The sequence below is a fragment of the Equus asinus genome, chromosome 30 (genome assembly GCF_041296235.1).
Source record: "Equus asinus isolate D_3611 breed Donkey chromosome 30, EquAss-T2T_v2, whole genome shotgun sequence".
Taxonomy (NCBI): domain Eukaryota; kingdom Metazoa; phylum Chordata; class Mammalia; order Perissodactyla; family Equidae; genus Equus; species Equus asinus.
The window spans coordinates 5,835,043-5,848,065 of record NC_091819.1 but is presented as its reverse complement, the minus strand read 5'-3'; the positions used below and the strand labels follow the sequence as shown (position 1 = coordinate 5,848,065).

At 36.2% G+C, this 13,023-nt stretch overlaps 1 protein-coding gene across 10 annotated transcripts in view; it reads right to left on the bottom strand.

Moving 5' to 3' along the window:
- KCNT2 (potassium sodium-activated channel subfamily T member 2) overlaps window positions 1-13,023 on the bottom strand; it is a 347,942-nt gene that overhangs the window by 104,136 nt on the left and 230,783 nt on the right. For all 10 annotated transcript variants that reach the window (XR_011499411.1, XR_011499412.1, XR_011499413.1 and 7 more), the window contains exons 16-18: window positions 12,682-12,911; window positions 5,480-5,693; window positions 3,161-3,266 (exon numbers count right to left, since the gene is read on the bottom strand). Coding sequence is in view for 7 of the 10 variants with exons in the window: in XM_044762850.2 (XP_044618785.1) it covers window positions 3,161-3,266; window positions 5,480-5,693; window positions 12,682-12,911 (550 nt within the window). In the remaining 3 variants the exon portion in view is untranslated. The remainder of the gene's footprint in view (window positions 1-3,160; window positions 3,267-5,479; window positions 5,694-12,681; window positions 12,912-13,023) is intronic.

The window sequence follows — 13,023 nt, the reverse complement described above, 5'->3', positions numbered from 1 at the left end:
TTCTTTTAAACTAAATTATGTGCATGAAGAACCACTTTAGCGTTCTGCCGTTGCATTTTTATGGGTCTCTATGTGAGTTTCTTCTTATTTGGGTTGAGATTAGTTGGTTCTCTATAGATTCATCATCAATTCTAGGATATTCTCTGCCTTAATTCTGTAATAAAAAATTACAAAACACTTGGGAACAAGGCACCATGAGTCAGTAGAAACAAAAAACAAAACAATTAGCCTCACAAAGACTATAGATTTTGCTGTTATAAGATGCAGAATATAAAATGAGCATCTTTATTATGTTTAAAAAGATACAAGAACATTTGAAGTATGAACAAGAAACAAGAGGCTGTTTAAAATACTCAGGTGAGTGTTAAAAATTACATATATTCTCTTCTAGAACTAAAAACTATAACAACTACAAATAGAAACTCAAAAGATGGTCTAAATTGCACATTTGATGAAGCTGAAGGGATGAACTCCCAGATAAAGTTGAAGTAATTACTCAGAATGCAAGAAGAAACGAGATAGAAAGTAGTATGGAAAAATTAAGATACTTGGAAAATAGTGTGAGAACATCTTACATGTATTTAAAGAGAACACGTGAAAAAGATATGAGAGAATCAGAAAGAAGTTCTATTCATGTAAATATTGTCTGAGGATTTTCTAGAATTAATGAATTACCCAAATCCTTAGATTCTGGAAAGCCAATGAATCTTAATCCAAATAAATAAGGAGAAATCTAGTTCAGATACCTTGCAATAAAAGTGCAGAAGTACGAAGACAATGAGAGGATCTTAAAAGCAGCCAGAGAGAAAAGAGAATACCCACAAGGAACACAGATCAGAACGATGGCTAACTTCTCAACAGCAATGTGGAGCCCAGAAGGCAGTAAAGAAAATCCTAATGTACTAAAAAGAAAAAGAAAACTCATAGCCTGGTATTGAACACCGGCAAAACCATCTTTCAAGAAGGAGAGCAAAGTAAGGACATTTCTAGGGAAGCTGAAATTAAAAGAATTTACCACTCATAACATCTTATTAAAAGGATTTTTTTAAAGCTGTAAACTAGGAAATAGGAAAATGCATCCAGAACGAAGGTTTAAGGTCTAAGAAAGAACAGAGAAAAGGGAAATGATAAAGAAGAAGGGCAGTAAGTCTACACTGGAAGTATGATTGGAGAATTACGAAAATGAGCAGGATCTGAAGCCACATGATGGAATGAGGTCACTCACAAAGAGGTCGTGGAAGGAGAAGAGTGACAGGTTGACATTGAGATTATCAAGAACTTCAATATTTGAGAGAGAAGATGAGAAAAAAGAGCTAATTTAGGAGATTTAGAAGTAGTTCAATTAGTACGGAAAAAAAACCCAAGCAGAAAACAAGGGATTTAGTGTTGATAAACTTTGACCAGGAACCAGCCTACTGATAGTGATGCAGAATGGTTTTGGCAACATAATCCCAACTCACACACTTCACAGATGCAGTAGGATTGACTGCCTAGTCCCATCCCCTAATGACAAAGTGGGCACTCACTTGCATAGCAGACCACCACCTCCAGCCAGCCAATGCTACCTAAACAATGGATGATCCAAGACGTCATCAGGCAGTCAGCAACACCCAGAAACTTTGCCTTCTCAATATGGGAAAGAGACAGTGTGTAGTCTTTCGGCTTTCAAAGACCCTCTATTGCTCCTCCACTAATTCTGAAATCTTAGCTTTTTAGTTGTATCAGATTCCCTGCTTGGAGATCAATCATTTCCACTCTTTGGTCTCCCAGTATATTTTTTCTCTTTAACTGTGTGATAAAGTAAAACACCACCAGAAGCAAATCCAGGTATTGTGGGTCTAAAGATTATATTATTTGGGGAATCCTCTTTATGGAAAATAACACAAATATTATAAATAAAAAAATAATTATAGGTTCTTGGAAGGGGCCAACACACGTGAAGGACCCTAAAGCTTAAGATTCATTAATGTTGCCAAAAATACACAGCTAGCCAACGCTATCAAATGCTGCAGAACATCAAGTAAAACAAGGACTAAAAAAAAAGTAACGCATTGACAGACTGAACTGTCTATCTTAATGAGTCCAGATGAATATTTGGGAGAAAAGGCAAATATTCACAAAACAACGTCAGGAAGATGAAGGGAGAAATTTTCTAATGTTCTGTTAATCTTCCTCAAGAGTGACAGCAACAGCCAAGATTCATAATGTTTATCATACAAAAAAAAAGGAAGCAAGAATGTTAACAAAATGTAGTAAGTGCCTATCCATTTATTAAGTACCTGGCACTGTGTGAAACTTTTTAGATGCACTAATTTATATAATCTTCACAAGAGTCCTATGAAGTTCCTATTAAAATTACAACCATTTTGCAGAAGTGGAAACTGAAATTTAATGGTGACATTATTTGCCCAAATTGCAAAGCTTATAAGAGGAGAGCTGGGATTTTAACTCTGGCTAACTCCAAAATTTAGAGTAAAAGAAGAAATTCCTGTTTAGAATTAGTGGCACATTTTATTCCTGGGAGGTGGGGCATTTGAGAATCTTTTTCTTTTTTTTTATCTGCTTTCTTATTCATCAGGAGAAGAAACTCTTGTACAGGTCATGCCCAATGGCCATATGGTGAAAGATAAAAATTCTTGCATTCTTAGAGTCTTTCTGTTTTGGATGGCTTCTCTAGAACATCCATGCAGGAACCAAAAACTACAGTAAAATATTTAGGAAAGGAGACACCAAGCAAGACACTGATACTAGCTTCCAGTCTAGTCAATAATAAATCTCTGTGGCTGACATGTGGACTAGCTACTTTCACCATGTCAAGCGATTCCACACAGATTTGAGACAAAAATGCCTGGTAAAATAGAGTACACATCTGGCCAAGGTGATTTTGGGAGACCGGATGCTGAGAATTCATAGGTTTGAGATTCTGTCACCTTTGTTTTACTCTTTGAAAGCATGCCTAATGACTTATTGGGTATTTTAGAAGAGAAGTAAAGCATTTGGGTAATCTTTAGTGCAGTTAAGGTAAAATTCACCATTCAATGTACTATATTTACATTTGAACATATTTTAGTGAAAAGACTATATAAAATTATTTAACTATATGTAATTATACAATGCCATAATTTTAGTTTTGGAGAGAATAACAGCAACAAGTACTTACCTTGTCTAGTCTTAAGCAGCAAAATGGCACTTTCTCATGAAGGAGATGACAAAAAGTGGGTGAACTTCCTATATATGGAGAGTAAGGTGGATAGCCTTTAGCATATCTGTAAAACAATATGAAATATTGAATCGCCTTGAATAATGCATGCAAAGTTAGACTATTAAGTTATAGCCATGTTCCTCTATTTTGACAAAGTTAGATACAGTAACTCCTTACGTTGCAATCAGAATTTGATAAAGAAATAGTTTACAACAGGAAGAGGCAAAATAGGGCCCATGGAGCAAATCTGGTCCATTACCTGGTTTTGTAAATTAAAAGCAGCTTTTATGTTTTTAAATGGTTGGGAAAAAAATCAAAAGAAGAATAATATTTCACAACACATGAAAATTACATGAAGTTCAAATTTCAGTATCTATAGGCAAAGTGTGTTTAGAACACAGCCGTGCTCATTCATTTTATGTATTGTCTATGGGTGTTTTCATGCTTCAAAAGCAGTGATGAGTAGTTGCAGCAAAGACCATATGGTCTATAAAGTTAAAATATTTACTAGCTCTTTCTTTCCAGAAAAAGTTCGCCAATTCTCAGTTTAAAAGATTTAGATAGATTATAAAAAATAGTAATGTTAATTTTTATAAAACACATTTAAAGCAAAATGTATTATTATGATTCACTCTATCAATATTCATTAGTCACGGATGCATAACCAAAAAGGAGTAAATGATTGAGTTAATTATTCAGTTAAACCCCTACCAAAAATAGAAATTTGCTGGAATCATGCTTAAAATATCATCAAAGATACTCAGTTTGTTTGCTGACTTTATAAAAGCAGCCACCTGCCCATTATGCCTGTACTAATTTTCAAAATGGAACTATCAAAAAGTAGCAGCATAACTGAAAACTAAGAAAAAAAGAAAATTTAGTGGAGGCAAAATTCCTTTATCTGACATAAAAGCTCTTGCTTTGATAAAAATGTACCTTCTAAACCAAGAAATTTCAAACCTAGTTTGACATCATTAGCTAGGAGGATAAAATGGAGCACATTTTGCAAATTTAGAAGTTGATAATCTCCACTATTACTTCAACATCTTTTTCATTTTTCTAGAAATAAAAGAATTCCACCTCTCCATCTTTTCAGAAGTATATGTAAAGAAAGAATTTCAGTCCTACCATACGACACCATTTCTAGAAATATACTGGTGGTCTAACCTCTCTTTGTTGCCATCAAATATTTCATAAATATATTTGAGTACTATTGATTTCTTGGAGAGCTGAATGTGTTCCGTGGGCACATCAAAGTTTCTTGTAACAAACTCTTAAAAAGTGTGAAGGATTAAAAAAAGGATTTTTCTAAGTTTCTATGATATTTCAGTTCATTTTAGTTTAATTCAACATTAATTGAACATTTATTATATGAAAGATATTGGGAGAAATGTTCGAATGGTGTTACCGTTACCACTAACACCAGCACTATACCTAACAGTAATTAATACTTATTGAATGCTTACTCTACACAAAGCATTGTCCTAAGCACCTTTTCTCCATCCTCTCAGTTACTCTTCATATGAACACTGAGGCAGTAACTATACTGAGTTTACAGATAAAGGCATTGTGGGGCAGATTGTTTAATCAAAGTCACTTGCACACAACCAGTATAAGGTGGAACTGCTATGGGGAACAAATTCTTTCAGACTCCATAATAAGCCTGTTGACTGCTGTGCTTTCCTCAAGAAATGGCAATATGACATGTGAATAAGACAGGTAAAGAATCTCTAGGAAGGCTAAATGTGATTAATAGCATGCACATTGGTACTGTTTATTATGGAAGCTTAGAAAAGAGAATTAGTACTTCATTTACTCATTCATTCAGAATATTATTGATGTATACTGTGTGAAAGATGGCAGAATGCTGAGATGAATAAAGGAAGCTTACTGGAGGAAGCTGTGTTACATGTCATTATTGATTGAACTTCAACATGGACATGGGAGAAAACAAATTAAAGGTAGAGATACAATATAATTTAAAAAAACATGCAATTATGAAAAAGCAGCTTATATCATGGAAATACTAATTTATGTATTTTTTTCTTTAAGGATAAAGGATAATTTAGATAAAACTGAGCCTGGAAATATATCTTGAAACGACAAATTTGAGGGCTTAGAATACTCCATAGTTGAGAGAGATACTAGCCAATAGGAAGAGTGTTTTGGTAGAAGTATGTAGGATGGATTCTAGAATGCCCAGAAGGTAAGGATATTAGTTCCTTAGGGGAAGCCCAAATCCCAGGAAATCTTACACCTTAAAGTATCTAAACGTACTCTAAGTTTGAGGAAATTTCTTCATCTGGCGTAGTTTCATCTTCTGATTGATCACTTAGAAGATCACAGGTTTGAATTGACGATGTATCTGCAACCTCTAAAACAGGAGCGATGCTAGGTCTTCTGATTTCTTTGCTTCCCTCTGTGGGAAGAGACAGGGTAGGGCCACTTGCTGATCTACAGCTTGTGTCTTGCAAGTCTATAGCCACAGTACCTAAAACAATGAAACAAGAAAATCCATCAAAGCATTTGCCACCTGTGTGACATGCCGACCACTTAACGATCAAAATGAAACAAAGTACCCTTAGGAAAGATATTGTTTATCCTTTAATCTCAAAGGTTATTTATATCTTATTCATGTGGGCATTTTTATCCACATGGATAAAAAATTCTATATTTGTACAAAACTGTATTTGCTGAGTCTAGCTCTGTAGCACAAAGCACAAGATCTGTGAAATCCTGATATACTTAGGAATTAAAGTGAAAAAATACCTTGTTTCCATTTACATTTATTTAAAATTAACCAAAAAATTTTCTGGCCCCTTCAGTTTTGTGGATTTCTCATTACATCTTCTCCCCTCATTTTGTTGAGTTATCTTTCTCATACTGATTTGTAACCACTTTCTTATATTACAACCCTTAATATTTTATATTTATTCAACACACATTTATTAAGTACCTACTATGTGACAAGCACTATTCTAGGTTCTTGGGATATGCAAGGAATAAGACAGACAAGGTCTCTACACATATGGATTTATCTGTAAAATAACCAAGTAGACAAATAAATGAAAAAAGTCATTTTAGATAATAGTAAATATCGTGCAGAAAATAAAACACAATGCTGTGATAAAGAATAGCGGGGTTGGGGGGTTGGAGGGGGAATGAACTTTCACTAGGTGGAAAAGAAGGGCGCTCTGAGGTCATGACATTGATTTTTGACCTGAGAGACAATAATGAGCGCACAAGCCGTGGGAATACCTTGAGGCAGTAAGAACAGCAAACGTAAAGAACTTAAGGCCTTTGAATACTTGGGTACCCACGGAAGAGCAAACGGAAGAAACAACTTCCTTTGGAATCTTTTATTGGAATTTAAAAATTAATTTAAACATCAATTTATGGAAAGTTGATGTCCCTCCCCTTCTGGAGAAAGTAATACAATAAAACTGATGAGTGCTGTCGTTTCCACGCCCTCTCACTTCATTTACGCACTCAGTGATAGCTGGTCATCCTTCTAAAAAGCCCTTAGTCTTACTTTGTCCCATTCCTTTGAAGCAACTATTAAAACACTCTCCACTTCCCTCAAATCTCTGTCTGACCTTGCCACCCTCTTCACCATAAAGCGTGAGTTTTTAAAAAAGGAAAAGAAATCCATTAGGTTTTAGTATCTCTTTCCGTGTACCATGGAAAGGGAGGTCAGCAACTGATTTCTAGAAACCTCTGAGAGCAATTCCAAGTCTTCATAGAAGAAGAGATAAAGAGAGAATGCCTTTGAGTGTGACCTGGCAGAGACAAGACTGGTGAGAATATTGGGATATTCCTCAAGATGGGCATAAATTTTGGGGGTCAAGTTTCAGAGGCTTGTACCTCTTCACATACACAATGTTCAGACTAGAGGGAGACGTGCCCTAGTGTTTCTGTTGTTGGTGGGGAAACCTTTAGTGAGGGACATATATGAGTATGGCTAGAACTGCTGTGCCCAAGACAAAGATGTGGCTACCAGCACTCAGCCATTCCGATACCTGAGCAGGGGTAAAGCTGGCTGCCATCAGAAATGATACACTCAGCCAATTTTTTAGCACCGTAAATAATGATTAATCTATAATTCAATTTATGTTTGGGGGCATTGGGGATTGTGATTCAAGAGAAAATGAGATTAAATTTTCCATTAAGCAGGTGAGTGGATTTGGTTAAAAATTAAATTTTATAAATTTGATTTATAAAATAAAGAAAACCCATATGATGTGATTTGCATCCTAATGTTATGAATTAAAATTCATGTTTATGACATTTATCCTCTGCAGATGACCATATTGTCTAATCCAGAGAGAAAAGAGAAGTTATCATCGAAGAAATTCTTCAACTGTCTGTCTAAACCAACAAATATGAGTTTCACCAAAATTTTCTTCCCTTATTTCTGTTTAGAAGGAAACAGACATATCTCCATTTATGTAAAGCTAATTCCTACTCTTGTTTTAGGGATTAAATCCCCTCCTATTTCCTAAGGAATCGTGATCTTTTAATTCCATGCCCTCCCAAATATATTTGACTCCACATCACCTCCAACTTCCTCTTTATCATTTTCCCGCCCAACACAGGGAAATTTGATCACTTCTCGATTATTCTGCCAACACTGATATCTGGCACCAACCTGGGCATGGGGGATATGATCATGAGAAAGTTAGAAATAGCAGGGAAGATACAATTTAAAAAAGTTAAAATTACAGAAACAAGCTCTTCTTTGAACCTTTTATTCCTCTAGCGAAAACTGGCTCTTCCCTGACATCTTCCCCAGCAAGACTTTAAAGAGGTGCCTGTGTTTTGGAGGCGGATAAAGTCCAAAGTCAAGGTGTTGAGAGGGTTGGTTTCCTCTGAGGGCTGTGAGGGAAAGATCTGGTCCAAACCTCACTCCTTGGCTGGTAGATGGCAATGTTGCCCCTCTGTCTCTTCTCAATGTCTTTCTTCCATGTGTCTTTGTGTTCTAATCTCCTTTTCTTATAGGGACACCAGCCATACTGGATTAGGTCCCCCCCAGTGACTCCATTTTAACTTGATTACCTCTGTAAAGATCTTATCTCCAAATAAGCTCACTTTCTGAGATTCTGGGGGTTGGGATTTCAACATATGAATTTTGGTGGACACAATTCAATTCATAACACTATTCTTGCCTCAGCCAGTGTTTTCAAAATACAGGTAAATAAACTTTCCCACATCCTGGGCTCTCACTTCCTTGAATTCACTGAAGAAATTGTTTTTCACCTTATCCCAGCCCCTCACTTCCACAGTCACTTTTTAGACCTTGTTATAACCAAGAACAGCAACACTGCATTTATTCATTTCAGGCATTCACCCTCTGACTGCCACTATTTCCGTCTTTTCAGGTCACTCTCATTTATTTCCTAGCTCCAGCTAAGGTTTTACTCTACTGGAACTTCAATTCTATTTCTGATACCCACTTTTCATAGTTTCCCTCACTCCCTTGACGTTCTGTCTTCTCTTCCTACCCATCTTAAACTCCATGTTTAAGCCTTATCATTTTCTTGCTTATACTCTTGGCTCCCTTGACCCATTTTTGCGCCATTGTGTTCTCTTGGCAGTCAGTTCCTTGTTTTTACTTCTGCTAATAGCCTTTTCTTCCACCAGTCCTTAGTCATTCACTCTCATGGTCATACCCTAGATTTTATCATTACTGTTTACTACACATAAGCTCTATTTCTGGCATCTCATTCTCTGATGCTTGCCTTCACCTCTTCTCTTTCCAGCTCCCTCCATCTTCATTGCCACTGGAATTATAATCTGCCAATCTACCACATTTTCAGTCTCCTTTAACCAACAGAGGTCTTTCGTTTTCTAAATTAAGTTCCATAATCCATCACTATATTTACTCTTCTACATATATTCCTGATTGTCTTGCCCTTTGCACTTCCTGGTACATCCTTCATCAGTTCTCAGACCATCTCTTTGCACCCTTTTGCAGAAAAACTTGTTGAGAGTTGTCTAGACCTAGTGTCTCTACTTTGTCTTCCACCGTTCTGTCGTAACCCCCTCCCCGATCTGGCATTCTCCACTACCACTCCATTGAAAGAGCTCTTTCAAAATAAACAATGATCACTGTTTCGTGAAATTCAATTGCCAGTTCTCAATTCTCATGTTATTTGACCTATTAGCAGCCTTAGACATGGCTGATGGCTCTATTCTCTTGATTCATTTGGGTTCCAGGACACCACACTCATCTGATTTTCCTGCTACCTTGCCAGTAGCTCCTTCTTGGTCTCTTTTGCTGGTTTTTTCTCATCTCCCTGATAGTTAATGTTGATATGCTGCAGAATTCAGTCCTTTGTCTTTATCCCTTTTCTGTCCATATTCATTTCCTTGGTGATGCCATTCAGTCGCATGGCTTTAAATATAATACATAATCTCAGGAAGCCAAAATTTACTTTTTTCAGTATACACATCTCTCCTGAACTCTAGACTCTTATATCTAGCTTCCTATTTTACATCTTCCACTCAATGTCTAACAGACATTTGAAATGCAGTGTGCCCCAACTAAACTCTTTATCTCCCTTGACCCCACCGAGCCTGCACTCCCCACCCCAAGTCTTCCCCATCTCAATGGACAGCCATTCTCTTTTCCCTGTCGTTTAAACAAAAAACTTTGGAGTTCTTGGCACTTCTGTTTTCCTCATAGTCCACTTCCAATTCTTCAGTGTATCCTGGTTACTCTACCTTCAAACTATATCCAGAATTTTCTCCTTCTTACCACTTGCACTTGAAAATACTCTGTTCCTTGGCCCAAACCCTCCATCCTCAATAGCAGCCAAAGTGATGGTATTAAAACATAGGTCAGTGTAGGTGAGGTAATGCCATTGTTCTGCTTAAAACTTTGCCTTGATTCCTGTTCACTCCAAGTAGGAGTCATAATGCTGACATTGACTTTAAACGCCAACATGATCTAGCCTCTTTTTACCCCTTCCACTTCATCTTCTATACTCTTACCATAGCTCACTGTCGTGAGCCTCTTTTCTGTTCCTGGAGCACAGCACTCAGGTCCCACTTCGGGCTTTTGTACTAAATGCTATTTCTGTATGATCTCTTCCTCCAGATGTCCACAGGGCTCATCCCCTCATTTAATTCAAGTATTTTTTCAAATGTCACCTTTTTAATGAGGCCTACTAACCACCTCATTTAAAAATCCGGTCCTTTCAGGATTCAGAGACCCTTCTACTAGCTCTGTTTTCCTCTCTCTTTTTTTTATTACTTATCATCCTCTAATATAATAATTTACTTATTTTTCACATATATTGTTTATTGCCAGTCTTCCTCATGATAGAATGTAAGCTCCATGAGCTAAGCATCTTTTTCTGTTTGTTCACTAATTTATTACAAATACTTATAAGAGTTCCCAGTGCAAATTAAGTACTCAATAAGTAATTGTTGAAGATACAAAAAAAAAGAGTAGTGCTACTATAGAAGAAAAATAATATGTCAATGACAAGCAGGGTTACCTAACAAAGTCCAGGCAGGACCATGGAATATGTCTGAGAGGGATATTGAGACTGGCATACAAAGGATTAGAAGTAATTGCATAGGCAAATTAGTTCAGAGAACTAGAGAATTAGTCAGAGAAAATTTAATGTGTTAAGGTCCATTAGTAAAGATTTAAAGGAATTTAGCATGATTGGAATTTAGGAGAGCAGTTGAAAGAAAGTTAAGATGTAGGACTAGAAATGTAAGAAGGAATTTTTTTTAAAAATAAGTAAAGTCATTATGAAATTTATCCTCTAAACTAGGATACTCCTGAGATTCAAAAGGGATGCTCTTAATAATTAGACCAGGACAGTGTAAACTGAAACCAGGACACTGAAACTGTCCTGGGAAAACTAGGATGGCCTCAGGCAGACAAGAAATTTTGGTCCTCCAATGATAAGCCATGTTACATTATCGAATTTGAACTTTTTCCAAATGGGTAATAGGAAGAAATTCAATAACTTACGCAAAAAATAACATTATCCAAATTATCTAAAAATTATTACTCGCATTGCAGGGTGGAGAGGAACGTGGAGTAGTAAGACTGGAGGCATGGAGAGAAGATTAGGAGGTTGATCCTGCACTTGAGGGAAATGATGCTGGAGGCTCAGAGTATGACAACACTGATAGCGGAGATAGAATTGAATGACTTTAGGGGCTACTTAGTGATCAGATTTAAAAGAATTTGGTTGAGGCAGTAGAGGAGAGGGACGTTGAAAATTCAGAACTGTGATATTGTGAATTGGAGGATAATGATGTCATCTGGTTTTTAGCAAAAAAATGGAGATGGAAATGGTTTGAAATGAGGGTAGAAAGATTAGTTCAATGTGAATATGCTGTGTTGGTTTTCCTGTAAGACACCCAGCTAGAAATAACCAGTGGATAGTTGAATACATTGCTGTGAAGAGAAGTTTAAGTCAATGATTTAGGTAAGGGAATCATCAATTTAGGAAGGACAAATGAATCCACGAGAGCAGACTCAACTATTCCGGGAAAATGAATGTACAAGATGCAGAGAAAAACCAGTGGAGCGCTTCAAGAAGGACATGGTCAATTTTGTCATATGCTGTGAAGAAGTCCACTGGATTTAGTGACACAGAGGAAAGTGTGGCCTTGCCAGCCTAGTTTCAGGAATATAACGAATGCAGATTTCAGGTTGAACTGGCTAGAGACAGGAGGGGACAATAAGATTTCAAGCCAGCAACTGAAGACGATGCTTGAGGAATTTATCTAAGAGGTCATCACATGAGATCCAGAGGGGTGTGTGTATGTGTGTGTGTGTGTAGAGATATGAAGAGGGAGAGACAAAGGAGAGAGAGGAAGGAATAAGCCAGTTATTTTGAAAAAAAAAACCAAGTTAGGTAATGAGGTTGAATTAAAGCAGAGTGATGTCCCTGAGGAGGAAAAAGCGATGGGTCCGTTGCATACATGAAGACATTAATATTAAAATATTAAAAGTTAAAATAAAGGACACATTTTCCTTGTGACAGAAACTAAATGTTTATAGGTTAGCAGGGGGTTTGGTGGCAAATTTAAAGGACATTCTTATTTGTCTGGATCTTTTTTTTTTCTTTTACTTCTGTGTAATTGAAGCCAAGCTCGATGGTGAGAACAAGACAGAGGATGGAAGGAAAGTTTTAACAAAAATGGAGAACATTTGAAATAGCGTCTGTTGATAACTGGATAGAGAACTTACAAAAAAAATACAGAAGTGTCAGGTGCTTCTATTCTAATCAGAAATATGAAATAATTGTTGGCAGTTTTGAATTAGTCTAATTTCCTACCAGCGTAAAGCTTAGGAATTTTGTTCTATAAACTTAGTTACACCAAGTTTGCAATATACACAAGTATGTTTTACATTGGACTTAGAAAATTTAACAAAAATTGAAGTATATTTATTGTTCTTTTTTGTAAAGAAAGAAACTAATGGTATTTTCAAATTTATTTATACTTACCCATGCTGGCAATTATGCTATGTACAGGTAATCTAGAAGGGCCATGATAAAATGACCTTGAGACATTGCTTTTTTTCTGCTGGTCTTGGTTTTTAAATGCTGAATTCTCTTCTTTGGTAATATTAATATAAAAACATATATCTGTAGCATTCATAATGTATCGAGGACCTGGATTCAGCAAAATATTTTTATTTTCTTCCCTCCTAACACCAATCAAGCAGACACCAAACCTTAATTTAAAAAAGAAAATAAAAGAGTTTAAGAATTGTAATTCTGCAAAGGTCTTGGTTTTTTTTTTTTTTGAAGTTTGCATATGTAAGAAAATTAGTAAACTATTATAAG